Source organism: Scomber japonicus, chromosome 2 (assembly GCF_027409825.1).
Source record: "Scomber japonicus isolate fScoJap1 chromosome 2, fScoJap1.pri, whole genome shotgun sequence".
Classification (NCBI taxonomy): Eukaryota; Metazoa; Chordata; class Actinopteri; order Scombriformes; family Scombridae; genus Scomber; species Scomber japonicus.
Genome location: NC_070579.1, coordinates 27,656,414 through 27,683,784, shown reverse-complemented (window position 1 = coordinate 27,683,784; position 27,371 = coordinate 27,656,414). Strand labels below are relative to the sequence as shown.

The 27,371-nt window shown below is 39.8% G+C and overlaps 2 protein-coding genes across 3 annotated transcripts; both read left to right on the top strand.

The window, feature by feature from the left end:
* Window positions 1-250: 250 nt before the first annotated feature.
* stra6l (STRA6-like) lies at window positions 251-9,022 on the top strand. 2 transcript variants are annotated; one of them, XM_053333864.1, is made up of 18 exons: window positions 251-442; window positions 825-897; window positions 1,352-1,452; window positions 1,645-1,775; window positions 1,890-2,010; window positions 2,668-2,713; window positions 2,861-2,986; window positions 3,227-3,300; window positions 3,922-4,030; window positions 4,131-4,284; window positions 4,363-4,438; window positions 4,571-4,652; window positions 5,196-5,244; window positions 5,795-5,912; window positions 6,067-6,186; window positions 6,608-6,771; window positions 7,461-7,604; window positions 7,865-9,021. In XM_053333864.1, exons 1-18 carry the CDS (start codon window positions 417-419, stop codon window positions 8,095-8,097), a joined length of 1,947 nt encoding a protein of 648 aa, XP_053189839.1. In that variant the 5' UTR covers window positions 251-416; the 3' UTR covers window positions 8,098-9,021. The 2 variants fall into 2 exon arrangements, with proteins under 2 accessions (XP_053189839.1, XP_053189831.1); XM_053333856.1 differs by having other exon boundaries at window positions 4,131-4,438; window positions 7,865-9,022.
* Window positions 9,023-10,615: 1,593 nt separating this feature from the next.
* tdrd7a (tudor domain containing 7 a) lies at window positions 10,616-20,830 on the top strand. Its single transcript, XM_053332813.1, has 20 exons — window positions 10,616-10,825; window positions 11,307-11,451; window positions 11,950-12,064; window positions 12,248-12,340; window positions 12,680-12,721; window positions 13,053-13,251; window positions 14,570-15,346; window positions 15,597-15,793; window positions 15,888-16,080; window positions 16,364-16,475; window positions 16,607-16,818; window positions 17,128-17,262; window positions 17,820-17,903; window positions 18,044-18,178; window positions 18,338-18,448; window positions 18,675-18,837; window positions 19,018-19,190; window positions 19,518-19,705; window positions 19,957-20,117; window positions 20,598-20,830. Exons 1-20 carry the CDS (start codon window positions 10,622-10,624, stop codon window positions 20,828-20,830), a joined length of 3,672 nt encoding a protein of 1,223 aa, XP_053188788.1. The 5' UTR covers window positions 10,616-10,621.
* Window positions 20,831-27,371: the final 6,541 nt, after the last annotated feature.

The window sequence follows — 27,371 nt, the reverse complement described above, 5'->3', positions numbered from 1 at the left end:
GATTAAAGTAACGCTATCTGAGAAGCATTCCTTTGGAAAGTGACGGCAGGAGGTGAATGATCGGTTGGTTATCTCTGCGGGAGCCCCATAATGTTTACAGTCCTAACATTCAGTAACACAATGATCAATAATGTTCAAGAGTGTGTGTGTGTGTGTGTGTGTGTGTGTGATGAAGCCAAACTGAGAGAGTGTGAGCAAACCAGTTGGCAAGAGAGTCAGACAGATGACACAGAAACGCAGAGCATACACAGGGACAGAGGACATAAAAAAACCCCAGAGAACTTAACTGTTGAATCCTGAGGTCAAGGGTCAAGTGTGAGAATCACATGGTTGAAACCAGGAAACGCAGAAGTGGTTTCTGTCCACAGTGCTTTCCATTCTGCTTACAGTTCAACAGAACTTGAACTATCTCAACGATGATAAAAAACCAAGTGGAACATATGTAAGTACAGACTGCTCATACTCACACAGAGATATGTAACTACATTATGATACTGCTCTTCACTTTGTTACTATCAGCTGTTGAGGTGATTATAGTAATATTACGAGTAGAGTTAGATTAACAACGGGATTCAAACTGTTTTGAATCAAGACAGTAAACATGTAAAGAACAGTAAACAAGAGCTTAGTGATACATTATGAACTCATTATTATTAAGTTGTTGTTTTCTTTTACCTTTTTTGATTAGATAGTTTAATGTAAGCCTACTCAGGTCTATCTAGTCCATTACATCAAATGTAATTCAGTTAAATGTTGTCCTTTCACTTCAGATCAGTTTAAACACATTATATTACACTGTGTTCATAACGTCACTGTTTGTCCAGGAAACCCACAGTCCTGGACTGTCAAAATGGAATCTCGATAGACCTCTTCTTTCACCTTTCACTAGTTCCAGCGGTGAGTCGTACATCCACCTCATCTGCAATATGTAAACAAGGCTGGGAACAATACCAATGTGCTTTTACATATCAAGAGCATATCTAAAACAAATATTTTCTAGTACATACAGGGAAATGGCCTGTTTATACTGTATATTCATCACACCTAAAGATAGACAGTAACATGCAAGATATGAGACCCTTAAAAAAACTAAACAAAAGACTTTTCACAAAGGAAGAAAATGGGAGGCACCTCAGCAAAAGCAAAAGAGGAGGGACAAAGTGACAAATTACTAGGAGAGTTACAGTCAACAGTACAAATAAGACATCTAAAGTATCACAGGTAGCAGAGTTAATACATGTGTTGTACTAAAATTACAATGAATGTTGACTTTCATGGCTGTTGATGCACACAATGTGACAGTGCTGGTACGGTGTATTTTTTATGTAGTAATTGGTTTGTCATCTTCCAGGTGCTGATCATAGGCATCCTTTCATTCCTCCAGAGAAGAGCACACAGGCTGACCATTGACCACAGACTGCCGTTCCTGAGAGGACGTTTTGGCATTGTGGTGTAAGTCAATAAAGGGAACAATTACGTCAGTAAATTGTTTCTGTAAATTGCTGTTATGAAAACTTCAATTCAGTACCAATGTTGTATTGAGTTGTACTTTTAAAAAAAAAAGTTTATCAGGCTACCAGCAGGCACCTTACCCTGTTGTTGCTCTGTTGTTGATCAAATCATGTTGTCATTATTGTGCTCCAGGCCTCTGGACAGTTTAAGCAGCCTCAGTAATCGTTGGTCCTATGGGTTTGCATTTGGTGCCGTGTCCTCAAGTGTCCTGCTGCTCTTCTCTGAACGTTACATCCCCTTCCACCTTCCAGCTTGGGCCAAAGGTACACCCACTGTTTACCGCTTTTATATTACTGTATGCTTCAAACCTGAACACCTTACAGATATAACAAACAAACACACTGACTGATTAGATGTTTCCTGACTGTTCTCTTCAGCGATAGTCTACCTGGTTGCCGCTTTAGAGGTGGGCCTGGTGAATTTCCCTTTTTTTGCCTGTCTGTCCACACCTTTCAGAACAACTGGGGCTGTGCTGGGAATACTCTACTCTTTGGCCTGGTAAGTCATTCATGTGTTCAAACATATGGTATGTGTCTTAACATTGTAAAACAGACCTAAAAAATGATACATTACAATAATTACTTCACTCAAAGTAACAAACACTACAATACAGACGTGTGCAAAATAACAGGACAAACTGATACTGATCTAAATGGTTGACCCCTACAGCGAGGTGATCTGTGGCTCTGTTATATTGTGGGGGGCATTTTGCTGGCGTGGGTTGGGTCCACTTGTCCCCTTACAGGTAATACCTAGTTGTTCTGATTGTTCATTTCTACCCTGGTGGGAGTGGTCTCTTCCAGGATGACAATACCCCCATCCATAGGGTACCATTCAGTGACCCATCCATAGGGTCATTGAATGGTTTGATGAGGATGAAAATGATGTGGATAAGATGCTATGGCCTTCACAGTCACCAGATCTCAACCCATTTGTACACCTATGGGAGACTTTGGAGCAGCTTGTTAGACAGTCACCATCATCAACACACCAAATGAGGGAATATTTTTTTAGAAAAATGGCATTCATCCCTCCAGTAGAGTTCACTAGAATCAATGAAAAGGAGCATTGAAGCTGTTCTGGCGGCAGGTGGTGGCCCAACATCTTACTAAGACCCTTAATGTTGGTTATATATGTCTGTGTGATTGTTTCTAGGATCATCGTTACAGTCTGGGACATAGTCACCTGTCCTGATGGTAAGGTAGGTGAGTACTAAACACATCATGAAAGCTAGCAGAGAAATATTGAGGCTATTCCACCAAGTCACCACCTCTGTGTCTTCTTGGCTGTTGGTGTTTAGTAAGTACATGATAAAAAATTAATAAATTAATGACTATGTTTTTGATAGGTTTTGGGTAAATACCAGAAGATAATTGTCCAATGGCCCTGCATCCTCTCTGTCATCTTCCTCTTGGGACGATTTATCTACATACTGGTCAAAGGGGTCCGAATACATCTGCAGTTGGAACAGGAGGTCAGAACCACTGACCATAGAACCATTGTCATTCAAGTTATTCTGGCTTTGTATTGTCGCTAAAGCAAAACCTACTAAGCAATACAGTTAGACAATATGATAATATGTGATTTTTCAAACTTAGAAACTAACTAAACTAACTAAAACAAGTGACAGTAACACATTTTTACACTGTAAGGTTTTGTTGGTGTCTCTGAAAAAGAAACTGAGTGAGGATTAATATGCTTAACCTGCCACTAGGACCCGAATGAGTTGATTGAGCAGCACCAGGTGCATCATGTTAAGAGCCTACTGAAGAAAACACTGGCACACAGGTAGAATACACACTCATACATAAACACCAATGCTGCTTTTCCTTCCTTGTTCCTTGTTTAGCGGGAGATTTGCATGTCTTTTGATCATTGTTGTCTGATTCTGCAAGTTTTAACCATTTTCCTACAAATCATGTTCACTTTACATAAGAAAGATGTCTTCATGTATTTTTAACATATCTGTCATATTATCAGCCATGTCATTATAATAACAATCAGCATTGAACCTTGAGATTGTATGAATGAGATATGTTTAGTATTTGTAGACAGAGACTTACAATCCATCACAATGAAAATGTCATTTGTGGAACAATATCCTCTATATCTGTTTATTGCTAAATGTACATTATTGTCATGTTGTAATGTCGTGTCAAAGGTGGTGTGTTCAAATTTTGTTAGTAAATTCCATGATCTAAGGTGTTGTGAGTCCACTCCTCAGCTTAATTTAAATCTTGCAACATTTGAAATGATGAATGTCACATAGAAGGTGCATCAGTAACAATGCCAGCTGCCACACACACACACACACACACACACACACACACACACACACACACACACACACACACACACACACACACATTCACACAGACACACACACACAAACCTGGTGTCTGGTGTCAGTAAACCCCTCAGCTGGTTCCAGAGAAGAGTGTATGAGTGGGATCCCTACTTCAAGTTCCCCAACAGGATCATCGGCACTGCCATCATATCGCTTATCGGCCTGTATACGGTAAAGACAAAGTTATGTGTGTTTGTGTGTCATCAAATGCCTCTTTGTTTTGGAAATACAGATCTAATGGTGCCTATGTGTGTATATGTCATTCCTTTAGATGACACTGGCTGACTACAGCCTTAGTAATGTGGCTTTTGACCAAGCAGACAAGTGGAAGAACACACTGAAACAGCTGGTTGCTGCTTGTAATGAGACTGAAGCTCTGGGAGCCATGATACCACAGCTGGAAGAATTCATCTATGTGTCCAGGAGTAAGTTTGTCTACCAGACTATTGCTAATACTATTGATGATATTATGTGTATAATTTTCTTTGTTTCTTTCATTCCAGAGTCTTGGTTAGCTACCACCATCTTTGCTAGTCTCAACTCTGTTGCCTACACCTTTCATGTATTGGCATGCTACAGGTAAGACCCCTAAAAATATCTTGAGGATCAAAAAAGTTTAAACTCAAACATGTTCGATGAAATTTCCCAACCAGTGATAAAGAAAAAAAAAAGAAAAAAGAAAATAAGTCACACGGTGTACTAATGCTACAGGAAACATTTGAAGAGACTGTGGAAAGGACAGAAAGGTTTTCTTCCTGAGAAGTTTCACAACCCTAAGTCTGCTGTCAGTGTGGTAAGTGACACACTGAGTGACACGCACACACCACATGCACACACACACGCACACACACATACACACACACACACACACACACACACACACACACACACACACACACACACACACACAACAGATGGTAGACAATGCCAGGGAAAATCTGATTTCAATTTGGCACTACATACTCTGAATCAGCATTCACCAGCGTGATATTGGCTCGAGTTTAACTGTGTTTCCAGGTCAGGTCATGATTTGTGTCACAGTGTTTTATCAACACATTTCCTGAAACCGTCACATGATAACTGCACCCCACCGGCTGCAAAATGCAAAAAACATTACATGATTATCCAAATCTGGTACTGGCTGTCAGCCTTCTTAACAAGGCCCCCACAGTGGAAAAATGTGGCATGAGCATATGGGTACTTTATGCGTGTGAATATGTGCATGTGTGGTGGGTGTGAACATTTGTATCACAGTCTATTTGACCTCTCATATTATTGCATGCATTGGGTTTTGACCAAAATCCAGAAATGCTCAACTCTCTACTGATTTTTGCAGGCTTCGATTACAAGATACTCTGGGTGGCAGATAGCGTTCACACTGTGGGGTAAGCCTTTCATCTTCTGAATGACATGTACAACTGAGTATTTGGTGCTGTATGCTTTCCAAAAACATACAACAGCTGAGCAAAGTAATGTACATCAGGATATCCCACATTATGGGACAGAACCACCATTCAAATGACACCAGCAGCAGGATGTTTTCATGTGTAATATTCAGTGAAACCTGCTTCACCTCATACATTTTTCAGTGTTAGTGTCTCATCGTTTGAGTGTGTTTAAGTTTTTTTTCTCTCCTTGACAAAAAATGGTTATGGAAGAAACTCCATATCTTTGGAAAACCGTGGAACCCCTTTACTACAATACTGTTAAATGTCCTTGCAACAAAAGAGTTTTATTGATCGGTACCAACAGTTGTTAGTGCTCATGTTACGATGTTAGTGAAACAGTCGCACAGAATACACTCTGACTTCTGCATTTTGAGAATGGACAATCATGAAACACAATGTACAGCCAGCTAATTAGTGTCAGTAAAGAATTAAAACATGAGATTAAGACTAAGTAAAATAATTGTCTCATCTGCTTTTTTCTCATAAGGATACGTCATAGTCCACTTCATTCACTTCCTGGTTGCCCTGCTGTTGGTATATTTGATCATTCTTCCTATACAGAAAGGAAAAGCACTGAACATGCTCACCAACCTTGGCATCATACTGTAAGGCTGCTGTGTGTGTGTGTGTGTGTGTGTGTGTGTGTGTGTTTGTGTGTGCGTATGTGTGTACAGATAAATAGATAATGGGTGGACTCTGGGTGGATGGTTATGTTAATCCCCCCCCCCCCCCCCCCCCCCCCCATCTTCTGTCTCTCAGTCTGACCATCACTCTCGTGATAGCTCTGGTGATTCTGCAGATTGTTCTGGTCCAGATTTTCTTCCTTCAGGATAAGATGTGTCCTACTGATAAAAACAAACCTCTGGCTCTCAATAACAGGTGTGTATATATTTCAATCCTGATATCATATGGGGACCTTAAAACCATCGCCGTGTCAGATCCTTGATTTGTCAATAAACACTAACTTGAAAAGGGAAGTGGTCGTTGAAAAAGACGAAGCTCGGATAATATCTCGTGATAAGCTGTGGGCCGTTTAAGAACAGTATGTGTCAATCATCTGATGTAACGTTGCCTTTACGTAATATGAACTTCCTCACTTAATCAACAGTGCAAAGTGGTTTCAGTAACTACCTGAAACATGCAGATACAGAATAAATGTGATGGTGTTTTACATTTTGGAAAAAACACTTTATACTCATAATGTATGTCAAATATTAACAGAACAAGTGAACATGATTCTGAGTAAATCTGTTGTGTGCAATAACTTGAAATTACAGTTTGCCTTCCCTTTCAACTTCAGGAAAGCCTTCCACTGCTTCAACTACTTCTTCTTTTTCTACAACGTGGTGATGGGGGTCAGCAACTGCATCTTGAGACTGCTGTGCAGCATTGTGGTGGGAACATGGCTGGTGTCCCGCATTGACCGAACCATTATGCAGAGAGGATATGAAAAGATGGATGCTGGTAAGCTTAACTTGAAGTGAAACATGTGCTAATCAAAAGTGTTTTTTTTTGTTAAAAAGAATTAAGAAATGCTAGCCAAACATCAATTTTGTCTTGAAAGAGTGGTAGATATGAGATTATTTATTGTAACCATTATTTGATGGCGGTAGGTTTAATTTCTATACGGTTTTGTCATATATTCATACATTTGATTCCTCCTTGAGGTCCTTGCATCCACAGTATCTTCCAGTAGATGGCAGTATTTCACATCCATATACTGTGTTTCTCAAGACAATCTCAAATGTGATCACTTACAATGATAAATTCTGAATAAAAAGCATCATATATAACTGTAACAATAGGGTTCAGGAATATGTCAGCCATGTATGTCAGTCAATGTGGAAAAGGGGAAAAAAACTGTAAAAAAAAAAGCACTGTGACAGCTGGGACAACTTAATCATTATCTACCCCATGGAAATGATGGATAAATATCAGCAAACAATGAAATCAGAGAAACTACATGTAAACCATCCATGTATTTTTATAAATGTGTTGCTGTTACATATTTATTCACTTCCTGTCCACCAGGACTCATCACCTTTGTGGCTTTTGTTGAGTATGTGTGCAGAGATTTGGGCTGAATTCATAGGCCACTTAAGTTAATCAGCTGAATTTTTCCTCAATCTAACAGTATACCCTGCACTTTCCAGGTTTCACTACATGGATTGGGATGATCTTTGCCGACCATTATCACAACAATCCAGTCATGATGTGTTTCTGCCAGCTGCTGGTCTCCCACACTGTGGAGAGAGACATAGCATCTGCATACTCCACATTCAGCAACACACTATCTGGTATGTATATGTGTGCATATAGCACCGACATGAACAATCATCCATTAAATAACCACTGCTTCCACCTGTCATCTACTAAATATACCACACCGACTTGTGACCACACTACTATCTTTTTTTAAAATGACTTTTTTTTGCATTTATGCAATTTTGTTTAATAACCCTGTCTACTTCTTGTCTCGCAGTGATTCTCATATTTTTATCAGAGGTAATCTTTCTCCCACTTAAGTTTTGTTTCCTCATCACCTAACTTTTTCCAGAAGCTCCTGTAAATAGCCGGGCCAGGAGACGTTGGGCATTGCTTTACACCTTACTGAGGAACCCTCATCTGATCCTGCTCAGAAAGCAACACCTCTCCTTACCTTCGTCATTAGAGTCTCCTCAGTCAGATGCTGTGGTGCAGGCTTGGGTCATGGCCTCACAAACACAGAGCAGCCAAGCCACATCACTGCCACTGCCAGAGATCACAGTCACACCAGCTGAAAACTGTTAAAGTATTTTCATGGATTCGGATCCTGCTAAAAAATATGGGTTGGACACTGAGCGGTTTTCAGTGAGTCTGTTTCAAGGGCTGTAATTTCACTAATGTTTGGCGTGAAATTGAAAAGTGAAAAGGTGAAAGCTTTGGTCAACAGATTTTACTTTAAGAAGTTGTGAGAACATGTATCACAGATTTATTGTATATACTGTATTTAAAAAAGTTAAGTAAGTGTGTTGTTTATTTTTGGAATACCATTTTTTTCACTCTCATTTATTGTTCAGACTTCATTTTATATTCTACCTGTCACTGAATGGTCTGAACAAAAGCCTCAAGGTACTGGCTACAGACAGAATATTGCTCTGCAAGTTGGTGACACTTCTACAACTCAGATTATTCCAAATAACTAGGATGTGATCAAGTAGCTTGTCAAAAAAGTTTTTTTATATGACATGCAGGGTGATTTGAGGAAGCTCAAAGTTCTAGTTATAACTTATAAATAAATAAATAAAATATTTTTGGACCATTGTAAAATGCATAATTTCATTTTCAGTAATATTTCAACTTCTGTACAGTATATAGACAATGCACAATTACATTTATCTCATTAACATCATAACTACCACTGGCCATTTTCAATATTAATAATGTTCATTTTATTTTAATTTAGTAGAATTATGTGACAAAAGCTGTTCTGCTTGTCATTCTGGGGTTGTTAAAATAACTTTTAATATGTATGCACTTTTACTTTTATGCTGTTGTATATTCTCATAAACCTTTGTTGGCAGATCATAGTGGTCATGTAAGCCCCATATGAAGAATTCTACATACCCATTAGGCCTGTGCAAATAAAAGAGACATCAGCAAGCTCTACTTCATATTAGGAAGTTGTGAATATGTTGCACAATCAAATGCTTTTAGTTGGAAATAAAAACACAATGGTCAAAGCTGCGTTGGTGTGTTTTACTTCGAACGTGTAGAAGGGATTTTAATTCCTGTTTTAAATATAGTTAGCTAAACAGCAAAAAACTAACTTAAATTCTAGGATTTCCGACAGCACTTAAACGCAGCATATTTTCACAATTTGGCTCACGTCTACAGCTACAATACCTGTTTTCAGCCTCATTGACTCGTTGGTCCCTTAAAGTGATGCATTTTGGAAGCAAAGAACATATTAGACCATAATTAAACATTCATGTTAAATACATAAATGATGTGCCAGAATAACTAGCTAACCGGTAGTGAGGGTTTGAACTTGTGGGCGTGAACGCGTTCATGAGTTGGAATCAGGTTTGAATCATAGACTGTAAGGTTTGAATGCAGTAAACGGAGATCCACAGATTGGCTAGCTAATATGTAAGTTACTCATGGAAATGCAGTAGTCTTTTTATTAAATTTAAGTTAACATAATTGCAGGTCGTAGGTGACTTTGGTTGGTTTGTAAAAAGTCAATTATGGGGCGAAATAACAAACTTTGTTTTACCTGCAATCCAACCTCCGTAGCTAACAGTTAGCTAATGATAGCCGTTTGCTAACTCCCACATTGCCCAGACAGTCATCACCCAGTTTAAAGGTATAAGTCCATTATCGGATCAGTCTGAGTGGAGTTTGAACCATTGATTTGTGAGTGTCCACGCTTCCTAGCGACTTTTATCACATGGGATATTGATACACAATAAACAAAAAATATGGTTTTAGGCACACTTAATCACATATGTCTAATTTACATTGCCTATTTTAATTCATTATTCGTCTAATAGTTGACATTTTAAGGGTAAAACTGGCTTGCTAAGGCTACTTGGACGCTGCGGCGGGTAATGCTAGCATCGTGGTAATGCTAGCATCGTGGTATAGCTAACTCAACATCATCCAGGCTAAGGTAAATTGACCTTACCCACAAAAAGTGACCTTGAATCCGAAGAAGTGATAGTGACAGTGGATTCAAAGTTTTCTTTTGGCAAAAAATACTTAATGAATATTTGTTGTGGAGAAAATTTAACTCAGCGAGAAGGATTAATTTAAAATATGTCATTTGGAAACTTGTTCTGATCTGGAGGGTAATGTGTCAATGGAGACAGATGATAGAAATAAGTTGGAGGCCTGAATGTCATCCAAACAAAACTTTTGTTTGTTTCCTCGTAACCTGGTTAATGCATACATCTTGACCAGAATTGGATAGTCCTTCTCTACATGTTTTTAAATGAATTAAACAAAGTTAAAGTGTCACCATTTAGAACTGTTCACACTGTCAGATACCACCACAAAGACCCAGGTTACTGTTACCTTGGTGTTTCAAAGGTAGAGAGAAATATGTCTCAAAGAGGTTGGATATGCCCATAATTGTAAAGTAACAGAACTCAGTGACAGTAAATCAAGGACACACTGTGCTGGAAACACAATTTTCATGGGGGTATTATTTACAGAACATGGCACCTTATTATTTAACAGGGCTGGTTACTCCCTCAGTTGATTGTTATGCACGGGTGCATTTCCACTGATTTTTATTTCTGTGTATCTGTTTCAGTGTCTATTTACCAGGATGTCGGATAGCGAGTCTATCAAGAAAATGTTGCGGTCTGTACTCCAGTCTAGCAAGACTGGTGTGCCCATTAACACCCTCCAGTCAGAGTACCGGTCACTGTGCGGAGAGAACATCCCTCTGAAGAAGCTGGGCTACTCCAAATTGGACGATTACCTCAAGAGCATACCTTCTGTAGTCCGCCTGGAGTATCGCATGGGTGAGGTAAGGCTGGTTTTATTACAAAGCCATATTAGTAAGGCCATTGGCTCACTTACTAATTAATTTACTTAATCTGACTTTGTGTGATTGCTTTTGCAAAACTTGATGTTTCATGTATTGAATCACTAGTACTTTAGGATATGTTTTTTTTTTAATTGTGTTGAGTAGAGTTTGGAGATATGGACAAAATCAAATATCACAGTATTTTTGATTATATACCTCTATCAATAATGCAGAGAGTAATGGTGCTTTCACAAAATGTTTACACAAGATGTTTGATAAAACAGTTACCAGTAATTTGGATTTGATGACTTAAGTGGGCAAAGGGAAATAGAAGAACAGCTAAAGTTGTCTATGTTCAGGAAATTACATCACTTTACTGTAAAAACACTTTATGTAACTCCTTGCAATACAAAGAATTCCACCTAAGGAGTGTTAAGATTTGTGTATGATAATGACAAACTTATCTGAATCTGCTCTATAGATGAAGTGTTTTGCTGCAGTATGTAAAGAGACGGCTCACATTGCTGAGCTCGTGGCCAAGCAGAAGAGTTCCAAGAAATCTGGTCGCTCCCAAGTTGTCAACTGCAGGATGAGATTTAAACCCTCCAACCCTTACATGCTCAACGGTAGGCCACACTTGTCAATTGGAACATGCAGCTTTGTCTCTAAATAATACATTTTAAAGAGCGTGCATCCCAGGCTCACAGGTTGTTTGAGAAAGTTTCAGGTTTATTTTTGTGTTATTGCACTGCTCATAGGGCGATAACCACCAGTAGAATTAGGAGGCACAAACCAGCTGGCCTTCCTCTCTACCAGGGTTGGACGTTGCAGGATTTGATGACCTGACATTGTTATTAGGAATGGAAATTGGTTGAATGAAAGTGACGATTAAAATTAATTTAATAGACCCACTAAAAAAAGAGAGAAAGGATGCATTAGTGATTAGGGGGAGAGGTAGGGCTTTTCAGGTGTATCACTCAAGTTCTTAAACTTCACTGGAGTCTCAGCTAACATTGACAAGCAGGATGTAAAAGCAGCTATGAATGGGTCTAACATGCGTTGGGTAGATGTGTCATATGAGCATCAGCTGTGTTAAAGGGTATTACCTCTTTTTATACTTTTAGTGATGCCAAGATCCTCTCTGCGCCAACCCTCTGCTAGTGGTTCCTCAAACCGGCCAGCAAGCCACCCTCGGTCCCATGGTGGTTACAGAGGATTCAGCGCCTCAGGAGATTACAGGTGGATGTTATTAGATATCTGCATTTCCGTTCTCATTTTTAAAAAAAAAGAGCAGTATGGATTTTTCTTTCTTTTAACACTTTGTGTGAACTTGCTTTCAGTAATTTATATTTTCTGTGATTATGATTCTCTTTGTGCTTTAAGTACATTCCAAAATGAATCCTTGTGTTCCCCAAATTTCAGGCAGTTGGACCGAAAATTTAGCTCTATCACACCTGTCGAGCACAGGCAACCACCTGCTCCACAAGCTGTGAAACGATGCGTCTTCCCTGACAGGTGAACAAAACTCATACCACTTAGCCTAAACCTTGTTCTTCTATATCTAGTAGTTAATTGTATTGTATGAATCAAATAAAAAATATTTTATAATTCTCAGGTCTTAAATATTTGCCCATAGAATATTATGTATTAAAATGAAGTGTGTTCACATATGTCACACTTGAGACATTAAGAACATGGGCTTCAAAATCCAGCAAGCCATTACTAAGGTGTTTTTAAACTAGGGATGCAACGATACTCTGTAAAATATTGAACCGTTCGGTCCGCTCTGCACAGTGACTTACAGTGTGTTACTGTGAAAAACACAATATGCCTAAAAGATGATGTTGCCAACAGGGTAGAGAAGAGCTTGGCAAACTATCAGAAGCCTACAGGTATGTGGCAGCTTCAACAACTTTCACAACTTTTTGAATTCCCTAAGATATTTCACTCTTGACACTGGGGAGGAAATTTTGCAGAGCAGTGTATCATCTGCATATTTGACAGAGCTGTCAAAATGAAAATGTATTTAAATATGAGAATTTGATTGACCAAAAACCACTCTATGAACTGCTGCACACTGTTTATTGATACCAGCACTCTCACTTTCACAGAGGAGCCTCCTGATAAATTCGACAAACCCAACTGCTCCCAGGTACAGAAAATTCTTTCTCTTTACTTACAGAGCATTTTGTGTTGACATTTCTTATCATAATGAGCTGTGGTTGAGTGATCAATCATGTGATTCCTCCATGCAGTCTGGTGGGTATGACCAGAAGCTGATGCAGAGTCGAATAACTCGATTACTGAAGAAGTTCTGCAGTGGACTCTGGATGTCAAAATTATCAGGGGTCTACAGTGAAATGTTCAATGAGAAGCTCCACCCTCAGGTGCTCATAGATCTGGAAAAGTGGACAGACACTTGTATGGTGAGTCTTTCAGTTGTAGAAAAGTGTGCCTCAGTGTGGTTTTTAGTCATGGTATGATGGCCACCTTATATTCTTCAAAGCAGTAAGCATAATAATAAGCATATTGCATCTACTCATTGGTGTAACTAAGTATCCCAGACGCTAATCCACCAATGAAAACTGATTTGCGCACCAAAAATAATAAATAATAGGCTATACAAGCTCACCTAGTATTACACCATGAGGCGTTCTGGGCTTGTAACTCTCTTATTTTCGGTGCATGACACATTCACGCAACTGAGTATGCTGTGAATTAACAACGCCAGCAGTCTGCAATGGTGGCTACACAATTAAACACTCAGCAAACATTTCTCCCTTTTATAACTAATGAAAATACACTCTCACGAGACTGTTTGGTTTGTACAACCGGCAGTGTCTTTTGATGTCAGCACTTGTCGCAGGTGGTGCTAATTGAACGCTTGAAGAGAAGACTGGATTACCAGTAGGTCATTGTTTTGGGCTACTGGTGGATGTACCGTTTTTATGGTGACAAAAGAAGCTCTGCTTCAGTCGTCTCCGAGGGCCCCGACACACTGCTGTGCATGCGCGTGCACACACACTGCATGTTGGAGCCGCGAATGAGTTTCTCTCACTTGTGAGCAATGAAGTCGGCGTTGATCATTTGATCGAGTAATTTGTGGTTAATATCAGTACAAGTAAAGCGAATCACAATTTAAATGAGTGCGGTTCAGTTTGACATTGTTGTCAGTCTGTTAGAAAAACTTTTAATTTTATTCAAATCGAAAAATAATATTTATAGCCTGTAGGCTATAGAAATAATAGTCATTAAAATAGCTCTGCTGGACCTAATTGTGTAGTCGGCTATATGGCCGACAGCCGGCACTTGTGGAAAGCCCTGATGTAAGGCCTGTTCAAACTTGCATATCTGGCCTTCTGTGAATAAAGAAATCTGACATTATTTCACACAGGTTATTAAGGGTAGTTGTTAGGTTAGGTTTACCAATTACAGTAAGTGTGAAAAAAAACCTTTTGAAAGAAACACTATTTGTCTTGAGACCATTTAAATAGTGCAATTGTATTGTATTTTTGTATCTAAGTATATCCTTTTACCTGGAGGATCTGGCCTTTTTCTGAAATGCTTGACCAAAAGGCACAATTAGAGATAACAGTTGTGACTGATCAATATACCTACTAACCTACTTTTTTTTTTTAATCGAAAAAGTAGTTGATGAGAGTTGATGTTTTTCCCTCACAGTTTTTATGGGAATCAAATATATTTGAAATATCTTTTCATCTCTTGATCATCTGTTTTTCACAGGTAGAGCAACCTTCCAGCACCAACCGGGCTGATCGTCTGATTTACCCCCCTCTTCCTCCCAAGCTCTTGGCTGTCCCAAGAAACAGCACCCCTCCAAAATCGGAAACAGATTCATGCACCACAACCACACTCATTTCTTCACGCGCCTCAACACCCGAGAAACCTTCCTCCCCCCTCTCCTTTTCCCCTGCTCCTAAACCTACAGTCCCACCTACAAGCCCCTTGGCTAAGCCCACTTTCATTTTCCCCCAGCAGCCTGTTGCTTCCTCTCCAGGCAAGCTGTTGTCTCCAGTCTCCTTGCGCAGCCCTGCCCACAACCCAGCTCTTGCTCCGCGGCTGGCCCCATGTGTCAGTCTTGCACATTCCAGTGGTGGATGTAAAGATAATTATTACTTGCCTACAACGGCCATTAACCAGAACTCTAACCCCTTAGCCCCTACCTGGACTTACCCTGCAGCAACTGGCCCTCCAGGATTAGTTTCCTCCCTCCGACCTGACCCTGACATTTTACCGCTTTTGAAGGTCACTTTCTCCCCTTCCTCCAACTCTGCCCCTTCTCCTCCCTCAAAATCTTCTGCCGCCGCTGTGTCAAGTGATGTGCGTCAAAGAATAAAGGAGCTTCTGTTCAAATACAATCATGGTCTGTGGGTCCACGCTCTGCCCAAACTCTTCATGGACACATACAAGACACCTTTCCCTGAACATGTTCTGGATAACATATCTCTTTTGCTGGATATATGCAATGTGGAGTACCCTTTGCCACATGATAAGAAGAAGGTAAGTGAGTGTGCCTGTTCCACAGATAATGTACCCTGCAAATTAAGCTAGTCATCAACAGCAGTGTAAGGGCACCATGGAGAGTATATCTTTTTGAGCTCACTTGGCTTAACACTTACACTCATAATTGCCATTAACAAGTGAACCTTGCTCTTGAAGAAGTGATAGGTTGGAATGATGATTGGTATAGAGAAAACAGGGAATAGCCTAACAGTTGTATTAATGTGTGTCGGTACTTTGCTGTGGTCAGGCCATCCTGTATAACTCCAGCAGAGAGGACTTGGAGGCCAAAGACAGCCAAGGCAGCCAGCAGTGCAGGAGCCGTCCCCTTCCCTCTGGTCTTGAGGTTGTAAGCCCTGTGGTTCCCACCTATCTTGTTCTTCCCTTGGAGCAATACCCCTCTGTGCTGATCACTGATGCCAAAAGCAGCAACACTGTTACTATACGGTAGGACACTTCATCCTCGCTCACTCAAAACTATGTTACACTTAACCATGCACAGATTGAGAACAATTTTAAAAAACGTGGTCTCACTCTGCAGGTATGTAGGTGAGGACTATTCCAATGCCCAGGAAGCCATGGAAGAAGCCATGCGCTCCTTCTATAGCCAGGGCTCTTCCCACAGTCCTCTGTCTAACCCTGTGGTTGGTCAGCTGGTAGCAGTCAGAGCAGAGGACGGAGATGAGATGGCCAGAGCTCAGTTCACGGAGTTCAGCACCCCCGGCAAGGTCAAGGTAACGTGATCATTTTGTCGATGATTAGGTTGGTAATCTGTATGATAATGGGAGAATTTGCCAAATATGTTGACAGTACAGACTAATTCACATAGATCTCATTGACGTCAGCTGCTGAATTTATTCTGTCAAATAAAGTGAAAATTAGTTTGCTTTCAGATGTGGTATGTTCTACTGACAAATCCTCATAGACAGAAAGTTGAACTGCAAAACAACTTATGACAATTTTCGGTATAGACCTGTTTCTGCTGCAAAAAACCCTTTTTGTCGTTGTTTGTGCCAGGTATACTATGTGGACCATGGCTTCTCTGTAGAGACCAATAAAACCAATCTGTTGGAGCTGCACCAGGACTTCCTCTCTCTGCCCTTCCAGGCTATTAATGTCAGGCTTGCAGGTATATAAGAGAAAGAAAAGTTGTTTTTTCTCATTGGATGTCGCTGAAAGCACAAATATTCCACAGTGTTTGATTGGCACTAATAGCCCTGCTTCACTTGTCCTTTTTCCCATCTTTCATCTTCTTCTCAGGTCTAGATGCACTCAGCTCCCATCCATTGGTGTTGTCCTGCTTGGACAAGTTGGCAGTTGGGAAGATTTTGCTGATGGAGACATTAGAGCCTTGTCAACAGAATGAGACGCCTGTGGCAGTGCTGTACGACACCTCTCAGGATGATGACCTCAACATCAACTCTGTCTGCCTCAAGACTCTGCAGGATGAGACCATGAACAACCCTCTGACTGTTAGTGTTGTGGCAGTAATTACATGTATAGTGTGACACATGAGACTAAGCAGAGCCCTCTGTTATCGTAACAGCTTTTATGGGTATAGAAACAGTTGCTCATGTTTTTCATTTTTCTTGGCTTCATCTGTACCACTGAGTGGTGCTGTTGTACCGTTCTCATATTAGTCTGTCCTGTCCAACAGCAGCCAGTTATGTTTTATGGAGTCTTTACAATGTGCAAGTTTTTCATTCATTTGGGACTGCAAGACCTTCAGTGTCATCAGTTCTTTCTGTGTTACGTAACATTAATCTCTCCATTGCCTGTAGGTAAACGTCACCTATCAGGATGTGTGTGTCACAAATGTGTGTGCAGATGGCATCATCTACTGTCAACTGCCCTCCAGAGGAACTGCACGACTCAGCAAGTTACTGGAACAAACTGAGGCCTTCTTCATCTCACAGGTAGATAAGACTGTCAAGTACATGTATATTGCCATTTATTCACTTAAAGGTCCATTGAGTGAAATTGAGTAGCATCAAACAGTGAGGTTTAGATTGCAACCAAATGAATATGCCTCCACTCATAATCTCCTTCCAAGCGTGTAGGAGACCCAAACTTGTGAATGGCCCTCTCCAGAACCGGTATTTGGTTTTGGTTTCTGGGGTATATTTCTGCCAAGTCCCTTCTGCTAAACGCCAATAAATCTTACACAATGCTGTTGAACATAATAGGTTTGTTTTGAATTTACCATTTTAATTCATTTGAGTTTAACATTAGTTCTGATCAGATCATTCAGGAACTGGTAACAAAGTCAAGGTAGCAGTACCCAGTCCTAGATGTGATGAAAGAAGGGATGTCTTCATCCAAATGTTTTCAGCAAGAGGGAACTGTAATTATACACAAAGAGTTCTAGTGCTGCACATCTCAGAAATGTTTTTGTTGCACTTATTACCACACTAGAATCTTTAAGTATGTCTTTTATTTATACGGCTGATGGAATTGTGACTGTTCCCACCAGATGACGACTGAGTCTTTGGTTTCTCGACCCTTCATTGGCAAGTTCTGTCTAGCCCGCTACAAAGGAAAATGGTCCAGAGTGGAGGTAGGAGCGGAGTTGGCATGACCACTCTTTCTCAGCTTTGTAAACCATATTATTAATTTCAATTTGAAGTACACTCACAACACAATAGAACAACAATGGAGAAAGACTCCACGTTGTTTAAAAAAGTCTCTTGTTTTTAGATCGCCAACCTGTACAGCAACAGAGTGGTAGAGATCCTCTTCATCGACTTGGGTGTCCCAGCAACTGTAGAGGTTACCGAGCTCCGAGAGATCCCCCCTCTTCTACTTAAAGACTTCATCATCATCCCACCACAGGTCGTGTGTGTGTGTGTGTGTGTGTGACAAAGGAAGCTAAGGATTTTTGATACACTGATTTTTTGTTTTGTGGAACATGTCAGTCACATTTTTGCAGATCAAATGTTGTGAATCTATAACAGCGATTGTGTAATAATATTGTGTTATTGTTTTCCTTAGGCTATCAAATGCCGCCTGGCTGATCTGACAGTTCCAGAAGGAGACTGGTCTCCAGAGGCTGTGCTGTGGGTGAAAGAGGCTGTCCTGGGTGCTGAGGATTGTAAAATGAAGGTAATATCTGTAATGTAAAGTTAAGCACATAGCCAAGTTATGTTTTTCCCTACAAATGGAGCCTTTTTAGAGGACTGCCTGATAGACTGGGGTGTTTGCAGGCTGTCATTTTAATGGTTCAGATAGTGTCTTGGTGCAACAGTATGACATTTATAATATATTTAGATCTCTCTAAATTTGTATTTGTTTGTATTTTTTTTAACTTGCTGCCTCATCTCATTTTAAGATCTTGAAGTTAGACCAGCACAAAGGGGACCGACTGGTTCATATGTACCTGTTCATTGGTGCTGACAGTCAGGAGCTGGACAAGAGCATCAACCATCAGCTGGCCCAGTCAGAGTTGTGGCAGAAGCTCACAGCACAGAACAAAAACAATGGTGTGGATATAGGTAATACAGCACAAGATGAGCCAGCAAACACAAAGTGTGCGCACATGAACAAATCTGTCCAATCTTTATACCGTGGAGGGTTTTTTTGGGTGTGAAATCAAAGTATTAGAACAGTGAGATATTCTTTGTTTTGTTTTTAGGGACCTATTTTTATGTTGTTTTTGTTTTTTCAAATGCTAGGTCTCAGTGCTCTAGTGGAGAAGCTGAGTCTGAGCAGTCCTGTCCTGAACCCAGCTGTCCCGAACCCAGCTGTCCAGAATTCAACTCGAGCAGATGAATCACCTGTCCAAGATACACCCACCAAAACGGAGAAGCAGCCACTTCCTCTGCCGCCTCCACTGGAGCTTCCCCTGGTGCGTGGAGAGGCACACACTTTATCTTGCGCACATCTTATTCGGGCTTATTATTATTTGGTTAATGACAGTAATAAACAGTGCATGTAGCAAATGCAAGAAGGGTAATTAATCTATCTTTTAACCCTTGAGGTAACAATAAACATCACTTACTGAGTTAAGCTTTTATTATTTAGAAAATATACACAGTAACAAATAACAGGACACTACAATAAAACAGATGTATCTGAGGCTACATACAATACTGTTAATTCTGACTACAACTAAAGCAGTATCTACTCTAGTGTGGACATGAATGATGATATAACCCTTCTTATCTACTTTTAGCCTGGTCAGAATATGGATGTGTTTGTGCCAGCGGCCTGCCACCCTGGTTACTTTGTGCTGCAGCCATGGCAGGACCTGCATAAACTGGTGGTGTTGATGGGGGAGATGATGCTCTACTATAACCAGAAGACCATCACAGTTACACAAATTGAGAAGGGAGAGATCTACGCTTCCAAAATAGACAAGAAGTAAGTGATTTAAAATGTTGTACCTCATGTGAACTTGATGCATATAGTAAATACGCACATGACTACTGCAGCAGTAGCACATACTTGATCCCTGGAAAAAAAAATCTGCTACATTAGACTTGTTATATTGAGAAAATGAGAGATTATTAGAAAAATGAATGTGGATGTGAATTTTATTTGTTAGCTATAATGCTGCTTTTGTGGACCATATAGTGCTACAGTCAGTATAACCAGTGCATATCTCTACCCAGCTGGCATCGTGTGCTGGTGAAAGGCGTTCTGGCCAATGGGTTGATTTCTGTCTATGAGTTGGACCACGGCAAACATGAGCTGGTCCGCAGTACTCTCCTGCGGCCCCTGATAGAGGAATTCAGACAGCTGCCTTTCCAGGCTATGACTGCTCAGCTGGCAGGTGAGTTAAAAAGATTTTTAATCCACAATCATTTTCCAAACTCATTAAGCAAATTATTTATTGTTATTTCTCTGTCAGTATTTAAAAAACAATAATACATCATTTTGCTAAATTACTGCAACTTTTCTGCATGAAACGCAATTTAGTCTCTCCAACCAGTTTTTTAAAATTATAAATAGGATCAAATACCCTACACTTCATCATGAAAATACAATTATTGTAAGATTTTGAATTGTTTAATTTTTTTGTTATATTGTACAGGAGTGTATTTGGTTTTGTTGTATACTGTATTGTCTCATTATACCACATGTCTTTCACCTACAGTCAATTTTAAAAAAAAGTCAGCAGTGAGATGAGAGGAAGTTTTGAATTTGGGGATGTTCTCAGGCTCTCAAGCACAATTGAAGACAAGCTTTATCAGTTGGATCACTGATGGTGTAACATTAAACTTTGTGTCTGTTTGTCCTGTCCATCTTGCAGGTGTGACGCAGAACCAGTGGTCGGAGGAGGCCTCCATGTTATTCAGGAACCACGTGGAGAAGCGAGCACTCGTAGCCCAGGTGGAGAGTGTGCAGGACAAGTCAGAGGTCAAGGGTGAGCTGTGGGAGCGCAAGCTGACAGTCTACCTGGTGGACACTGGAATAGAGGACAGGGACCTCTGGATTCACAGCATCATGGCCGACATTGGCGGTGAGCTGTCCTCCGCTGCCTAGAATGGTTTGTCAGACATGGCGGGCAACAAACCATCGAGCAGACTTTGTGACTGTTAGTCTGCCACCCCAAAACGTGTTTTGAACCAGCAGCTGTTCTTTCCCTGGTTCTTTTCATTTTCTAAAAACAGTGAAAGCACTCAGTGCCTTGCCCTTTGTTCATTTTCAGTGTTCTTGATCTCCTATTCAAAGACTAAAGAAGCCATTTTAATTTTCAGGCTTTTCGTCATGGTGAGATTGAAGATATTGTTTTGTTGAAGAGTTGTTTTTTTTCTCAATTTATGGACTGCAAAACTGTTACATTTGAGGAAACAATTGTATGCAGTTTTAGTTACAATGTACAAGGAAAAAGATGGAAAAGATTACACACCATCAAATGTTAACCTCTCCAGTCACTGACGTAATCTTTTTGAAACAACCCCAACTAACTTTAATCCATCCACACCTTTTCTGTTCCTTCATTTTAAGCCTTGTGTGCATTGCATGTGTTGTAATTGTGTTATTTATGACTCTTATTTCTCCATCTGACTTGTTTTTTGTTTGCGGTGACTTATGCATGCAGTGGTGTGGCTTATTTTGAACTTCATTTTGTATATATACACGTTTTACATTAATCCAACTTAAATGACAGAACTGCATTCATCTACGTAGTTCAAACTTTGTATTATATAGTTCTTTGTTATTTGGGCAAAAAAAATAAGTTGTAATATTTCTATTGTTGTTTTCAACATAAAAAATAATTCTATTCAAACATGGAGCCAAAGGGTGACGTCTTTTCACTGAGAGCTGGAATGTCTGTACATTTTAGATCTTATCCTATTATGTAATACATCCAATGTATAATCAGTCACAAGGGTTTTTTCCTGCAGGGGTACTTTCACTTGGATACTTTTATTTAACTTTACTGAAATACATCCAAAACTGATGTATTTCAGTCATTTAGGCGAAGTAGAAACAAACTAAACACAACTTGTAGCATATTATCTTATATTATTGTGGATATGGCTAACTCTTAACAAACATTTGCTATTTGATGTAATATTTGAGTCCAACATTAATTCCTTTCAGCTCTGCTTTTTGCTCTTCACTGGAGATCTTTAGCTTCTAAATGTTACATAATGTTCACTATCACAATCTTTCATATCTGGCCTAAAACAATATTTGGATGGCCAAATGAACACTGACGAGTTTTTTCTTGCTGTTAACGTTCATCCTGACCATTAACCGATACATTCTCCCTTCTGTGCAAAATGTATTTAAGATTATTAGAAGCTAATTTGAGGCTTTACCCATCCAAATTAGTGATCAATATGTTCAGAGTTACTGTTACTGTCTTTCCACTGCAGCTGAAGAGTCTCATCTCAGATAAACTTTAAAATACTTTTTTATTTTTTTGCTCAAAACGAGGAGTCTGGAATTTAGTATTGTATTATTTTCAGTATGAACGGGAGCAATGATTACAGCAAACCTGTTTCAGTCCTAATGTGAGTACCTGACTTGTTTTAAGTCAAATACACAACCATGAGATGAGAGATTTTTATAGAAGTCAGTTTCGGGGGCTGACCTAACATTGTGAGAGACTACAAGAGATGCGATCCGTGTTAAATATAGGCCAACATGAATTGTAGCAGGCCTTTAAAGATGAGTACTTTAACTATTGCATCCTGAACTGCGAACATTTAACTAAGTCCAAGCGGATTTCTCTCAAATACAAAAAATGGCTTTTGTCATATAGGTAACAATGCTTGAGAAGTGTCCGATAATGGACGCAGCTCCACTTCATGACATCACTGGAGTGACAGGGCAGCCGTGTTGGGGGGGAGGAGGAGGAGGAGGAGGAGGGGAGGAGGATCTCTTCCCATAACTTTACTTTGCCCTTTGCGGGAGATGAGATTGAGCCTGTGCTATCCCGCCGAGAGACGTCCAGAGACGGGGGAGGAAACTTTGTGAGCACGCCGAAATCAGCTTGATTCAGGATTATCTGCGGGTCATGGACGGTTTGGTCTAGAGGAGGTTTTTTTTGCGGATTCCCGGTTTGTGCCCCTGCCTGCTGCAGAGCGGACCGCGCAGTGCGACTCCAGGCGGCTCTGAAGGAAACCATATCTGGTCAAAGTATTCGTTGCTGTCACCCAGCGGGACTGTCCGGCTATAAATAGCGCTGGAGGAGGTACGGAAATAAATGCAAAAATTATACTGCGGGCTGTAAAAGTCAAATTAGTGAAGATCACATGTAGGTAAAGATAATGTCCACTCAACTCTTAAAATGACTAACAGAAAAGTTTTGATGTGGTCATTAAGAATGAAGGGGACTACTTTAGGAAAACGGGAATAGTTTTTAATTTCATGCTTAATGTTTTGTCCCTATTTAAAGTATTTTCTGTCCAGTTGAACAATGTTTGAATAAATGTAGGTTTCCCTCTGGAAGTCATGCCATCACCCAAACTGCACAGAGGGACTTTATATGTGGTAGCTTCTAGGCTAGAGGAACCTTGGTAGTGCATGTGTGAAATGTGCTATTTTGATTCATTTAATACCAGTGAAGCTTTTGGAGGATGCATAATAATTGTATTCAAATATTATTCACATATTTTACTCCTAGCTTTCCACTTTTGTATAAACTAACCAACAAAACAACTCTCTAAATGCTTGTGATTTAGGCTGTGACCTCAAGTTTGTCACCCTCGGTTTTCTTGTTTAACTTTTTAATAATAAAATATCACAACCTTGCATAATCAGGATTTCAGTCAGCAAGTGCTGTGAGATGCAACAGTTGTCTGCTGATGTTGGTTGTCAGTTCTTCTGTGACCTACATACATCACTGTAGAGTTGATGGAGCTGTGTAACCTTTGTTGCTCATGAGGTTATAGTTTTCCTCTCAGTTTAGTTTAGCTCTGCTCTTCACTTTGGTAGACCTGAGAGAAAAAACAGCATCTTTTGTGCTTTGTGCTGATCTTATTAACTTTGTGTTGCACAGATGATGTTTCCCCATCTAAAACATACAGAGTTAAAAGTCTGTTCTTCATCTCTTGATTTTTTTTAATGTATCTTAGAAGCGAAACCAATACTCAGATTAGCTAAGTGCTACATGTGTGCATGACATTTTGACCTCTGCAGAATGCACACATAGCCCAACCACAGGTTAAAGGCAGCAAGCGAGCTGCTTGGCTCTTCATTATACGGATCATGATATATGACTCCATACTAGTCCCCAAAGTGGAGACTAAAGACACAACAGTGATGGTTTAGTGTTCTCATTAAATGTTAGTATGGAGAGAATATCCAAGAATGATTCTGTGATCATAGCTTCCTTTATTGTTATCTCAGCTTTACTTACAACTATAACAAATTTAACAACTTGATACAAAAGGGAAACTTAAAGGGAAGCTTTGCCAATTTTGTCCTTGCTCGATTGTCAGTAAAAGTCACAAATTGCATCTTGGTTTTGCATCACTTGGTGGACTTCATTAAACTACAAACTATGTTTCCTCATTTTCTGTAGTGGTGCTTTCAAAGACAGTCAAATGTGGGCCCCCCAAAACACCTACCATGTTACACTCGGGAAAAGTAGACACTAAAATAGCATATTACTAAATACTTTAAAATATTGGAAGAAAACTACTTTAATGATATGAGCCAGACTACTACACTGTGGAATCAAACACAACAGAGTGAGGAGGAGGAAACAACCACTAGAGCTAAGCTACAGTTGCTCCTGCTCAGTTTCCTCATGATAACACAAACAAACAACCAACTTTACAGTATAATGTCGGAGATGTGGTGCCACTATTACAACTTATGAGGCCAAATATAGTACCGTGGAATCAGACACAACAGAGTGTGGAGGACAAAGTGACCTCTGGAGCTACGTTACAGTGGCAGCAGAAATAGAGGCCCTGCAGTCAGAAAGGCTGCTACAGCATCGACTGGTGCCAGGTGATGGTGGTCAGGTAAAATGGAGACAGAAAATGTTGCTTTCTGACAGACTATTATAAAACTCAATACATAACAGCAAATATTGACTATGCATTAGTTTACCTGTAACTTTTGCAGCTGCATCCAGCTTTGAGGACAATCTGATTCAGCTCCTCATCGTCCAAAACAATAGAAGAAACAGTGTTTGGTTGCAGTTTTTCACCACTCCATCCATGATTAGGTTTTTTTGACTGTTCATCAGCAGTAGCAGCCCTGACAGCATTCCAGCTTGTGTAACATTACAGCTGTTGGTTAGTTTGCATATGATGATATATAAATAACTCCAGCGCAGTGTTTAAGTATGATCCTTGCACACTGGTACGATACACCCAGAGTCAATGAGGAAAAATGTTTTGTAATTGAAAATAAGCCTCAGTAAAGTACTCCATAAAGTACTAGTTCTTTACTGTACTTGCCAGCTGTGTTCTGTAAACACACCATCAGTAGTGGATTGGATGGGGGACACACCAATACATTCTGGTTGTTGTATGGTTCCCACTTAAAAGTAGTATAAGGAATTAACATCCTTTTTCTCAGTTTTATAATTGCATAAAAATAATTGCATATTTATACTACACAGGTGACCTAATTTTATGTGAATTGAATCAATGTATTATTTCAGTGCTAAACGTAAAGATGAATCAAGATGAATCTCTCATTAATGTCACAGCACCAAGCACACATTTTCTATTCTGTAGCATATCTGTTCCACATGCATCATGATGTGTATCAGAGAAGGAGAGCAGGACAGTTGTCTATCAGCTGCTTTGTGCTGAAACCATTTCAGATATCTGTACAATTCCAAGAGCTGTAACCCTGCAAAGATATTTTAGTAAGACAGCATATGAATGTCACTGTCAGACTGTCCAATACCACAGAAGATACATAGCATAAAATATTAAGAATACTGTAAATGCACCTTTTAGTGACACAAACTTATCCCTGGAGCAATATTATTTTATTTAGGAGACAATTAATTCTTATACCAATCTACCTACAAACCTACAATAAGCATTTTGTCAGAATACTCATGTCTACCAGATTGGGATATTTAAGATGTTTTGGAGTCAAGTTCAACCCATTATAATGCCATAAAAAAGTTTATAGCATTAATGTTTTTATTCCTGTCAGAAACTATAAAAACAAATACTTTTGTGTGTGTAAATCTGTGAAGTTTAGTGTCAGGCCACCTCAAGGTTCCTTTGTTTGAGTTTAAAGATAATGCAGCACAATGTTCATGCTCCACTTACATGTCATTTTCAGTGAGGTTCATGCTTTAATGATGGTGTAAACTGCTTAGAGACATTTAGCAAGCAGTAGTCAGCTAGAGTATAAGTCCAGAGCAGGGGTCTCACTGCCTGCTCTGATTTATTTGCTGTAAAGTTTTTGACCTCTCTGAGAGCATGTGTGAGCTTTGCAGAGATTTATGTGTACTTTATTTCACAGCTGAAAAAACTCGCAGGTCATCCATGGTTTATATTTAAAATAAAACCAAAAGATTTACAATTTGAAGACATTTGCTGTAATAGCATGCTAGTATACCACTTTGCACCGCTGCAGTAGCTGAATTGTGTGATTTTGGGGGCAAAGATATAAGACCAGCTGCCAGTTTCTGTTTCAGGGTTTTATACAGAGCTGAGTTGCTGAGTTGATTAATGAGTGTGTATCAGTGCTGCTATTCTCAGAGACTTGGAAGCTTAGAGGTCAAGGGTCAAGCTTAGTGTTTTATGACTTTAAAGGATATACTCATGCTCAGTTCATCTCTAGCTTTCTTTCCTTTCTCACCCACTGAATGTCCTCTAATCAAGCAGAGGATTGTAGAAATGTTGTAAACACAGCATCAGGTCTGTTTGATATCATCAGATCAGGTCGGCTTCTCCCAACTGACTTGCAACATTATTTGGAGTTCAGCCCAGTTCTTCATCCTTGGTTTTGGAAACTTGTCTTGTCCTGGAGCTTAGAGAAAGCAGAACAAAACAATGGCACGCTTGATCCCACCTTTTAGGAGGTTGGCCAAAACACACTTGCTGACATGCTTAGGATCAAAAGATTGTACTCTACATTTTTTACTCTTTCAATGCAGCTTTTTCTGCACTTTGGCTGGTTTTGAGCTGTATCTAAACTTATTTTTTTTGCATATTTCAATTTCACTTGTATCCAGGCTTAGTAAGGTTATTATCAGCAGTTTCAGAAACATTTCAAACTCTGACCCATAGTTTTAAGGAACCAGGGCTTGGAGGTGGCAGTTATGCTGAGCATTTAGTGTTGTGACCTGCAGTGTTCTGCTGCAGCTCATCCGTCATCAGTCATCTGGTCCCACAGCCAAGGCCCTGGCCTGACATGTCAAGAATTTGAGGGAGGAAAAAGATCTCCAGTCTACTGTCACTGACTGCTGAGAAAGAAACCAACATGAACCAGATAGTTGGTTTATCCAAGGTTAAATTTGATCATTTTCTGCAGAGTGCTTTGAGAAGAAAGGCAGAACTACAGTTTTAACACTGTTTCATGATAGAGAGGTCAGAAACAGGATAATACTGAGGGGAAATGGAGTGTTAGTTTAGACAGACAAAAG

What these genes read in the sequence shown, in the direction of transcription:
- tdrd7a (XM_053332813.1), top strand. Translation starts at nt 10,622, where the DNA reads ATGTCGGATAGCGAGTCTATCAAGAAAATGTTGCGGTCTGTACTCCAG. An exon ending in AGCAACACTGTTACTATACG is followed by an intron (nt 15,794 to 15,887) that starts GTAGGACACTTC and finishes CTCACTCTGCAG; the next exon opens with GTATGTAGGTGAGGACTATT. An exon ending in TCATCATCATCCCACCACAG is followed by an intron (nt 18,179 to 18,337) that starts GTCGTGTGTGTG and finishes TGTTTTCCTTAG; the next exon opens with GCTATCAAATGCCGCCTGGC.
- stra6l (XM_053333856.1), top strand. Translation starts at nt 417, where the DNA reads ATGATAAAAAACCAAGTGGAACATAT. An exon ending in CCTTCCAGCTTGGGCCAAAG is followed by an intron (nt 1,776 to 1,889) that starts GTACACCCACTG and finishes TGTTCTCTTCAG; the next exon opens with CGATAGTCTACCTGGTTGCC. An exon ending in CATGTATTGGCATGCTACAG is followed by an intron (nt 4,439 to 4,570) that starts GTAAGACCCCTA and finishes CTAATGCTACAG; the next exon opens with GAAACATTTGAAGAGACTGT.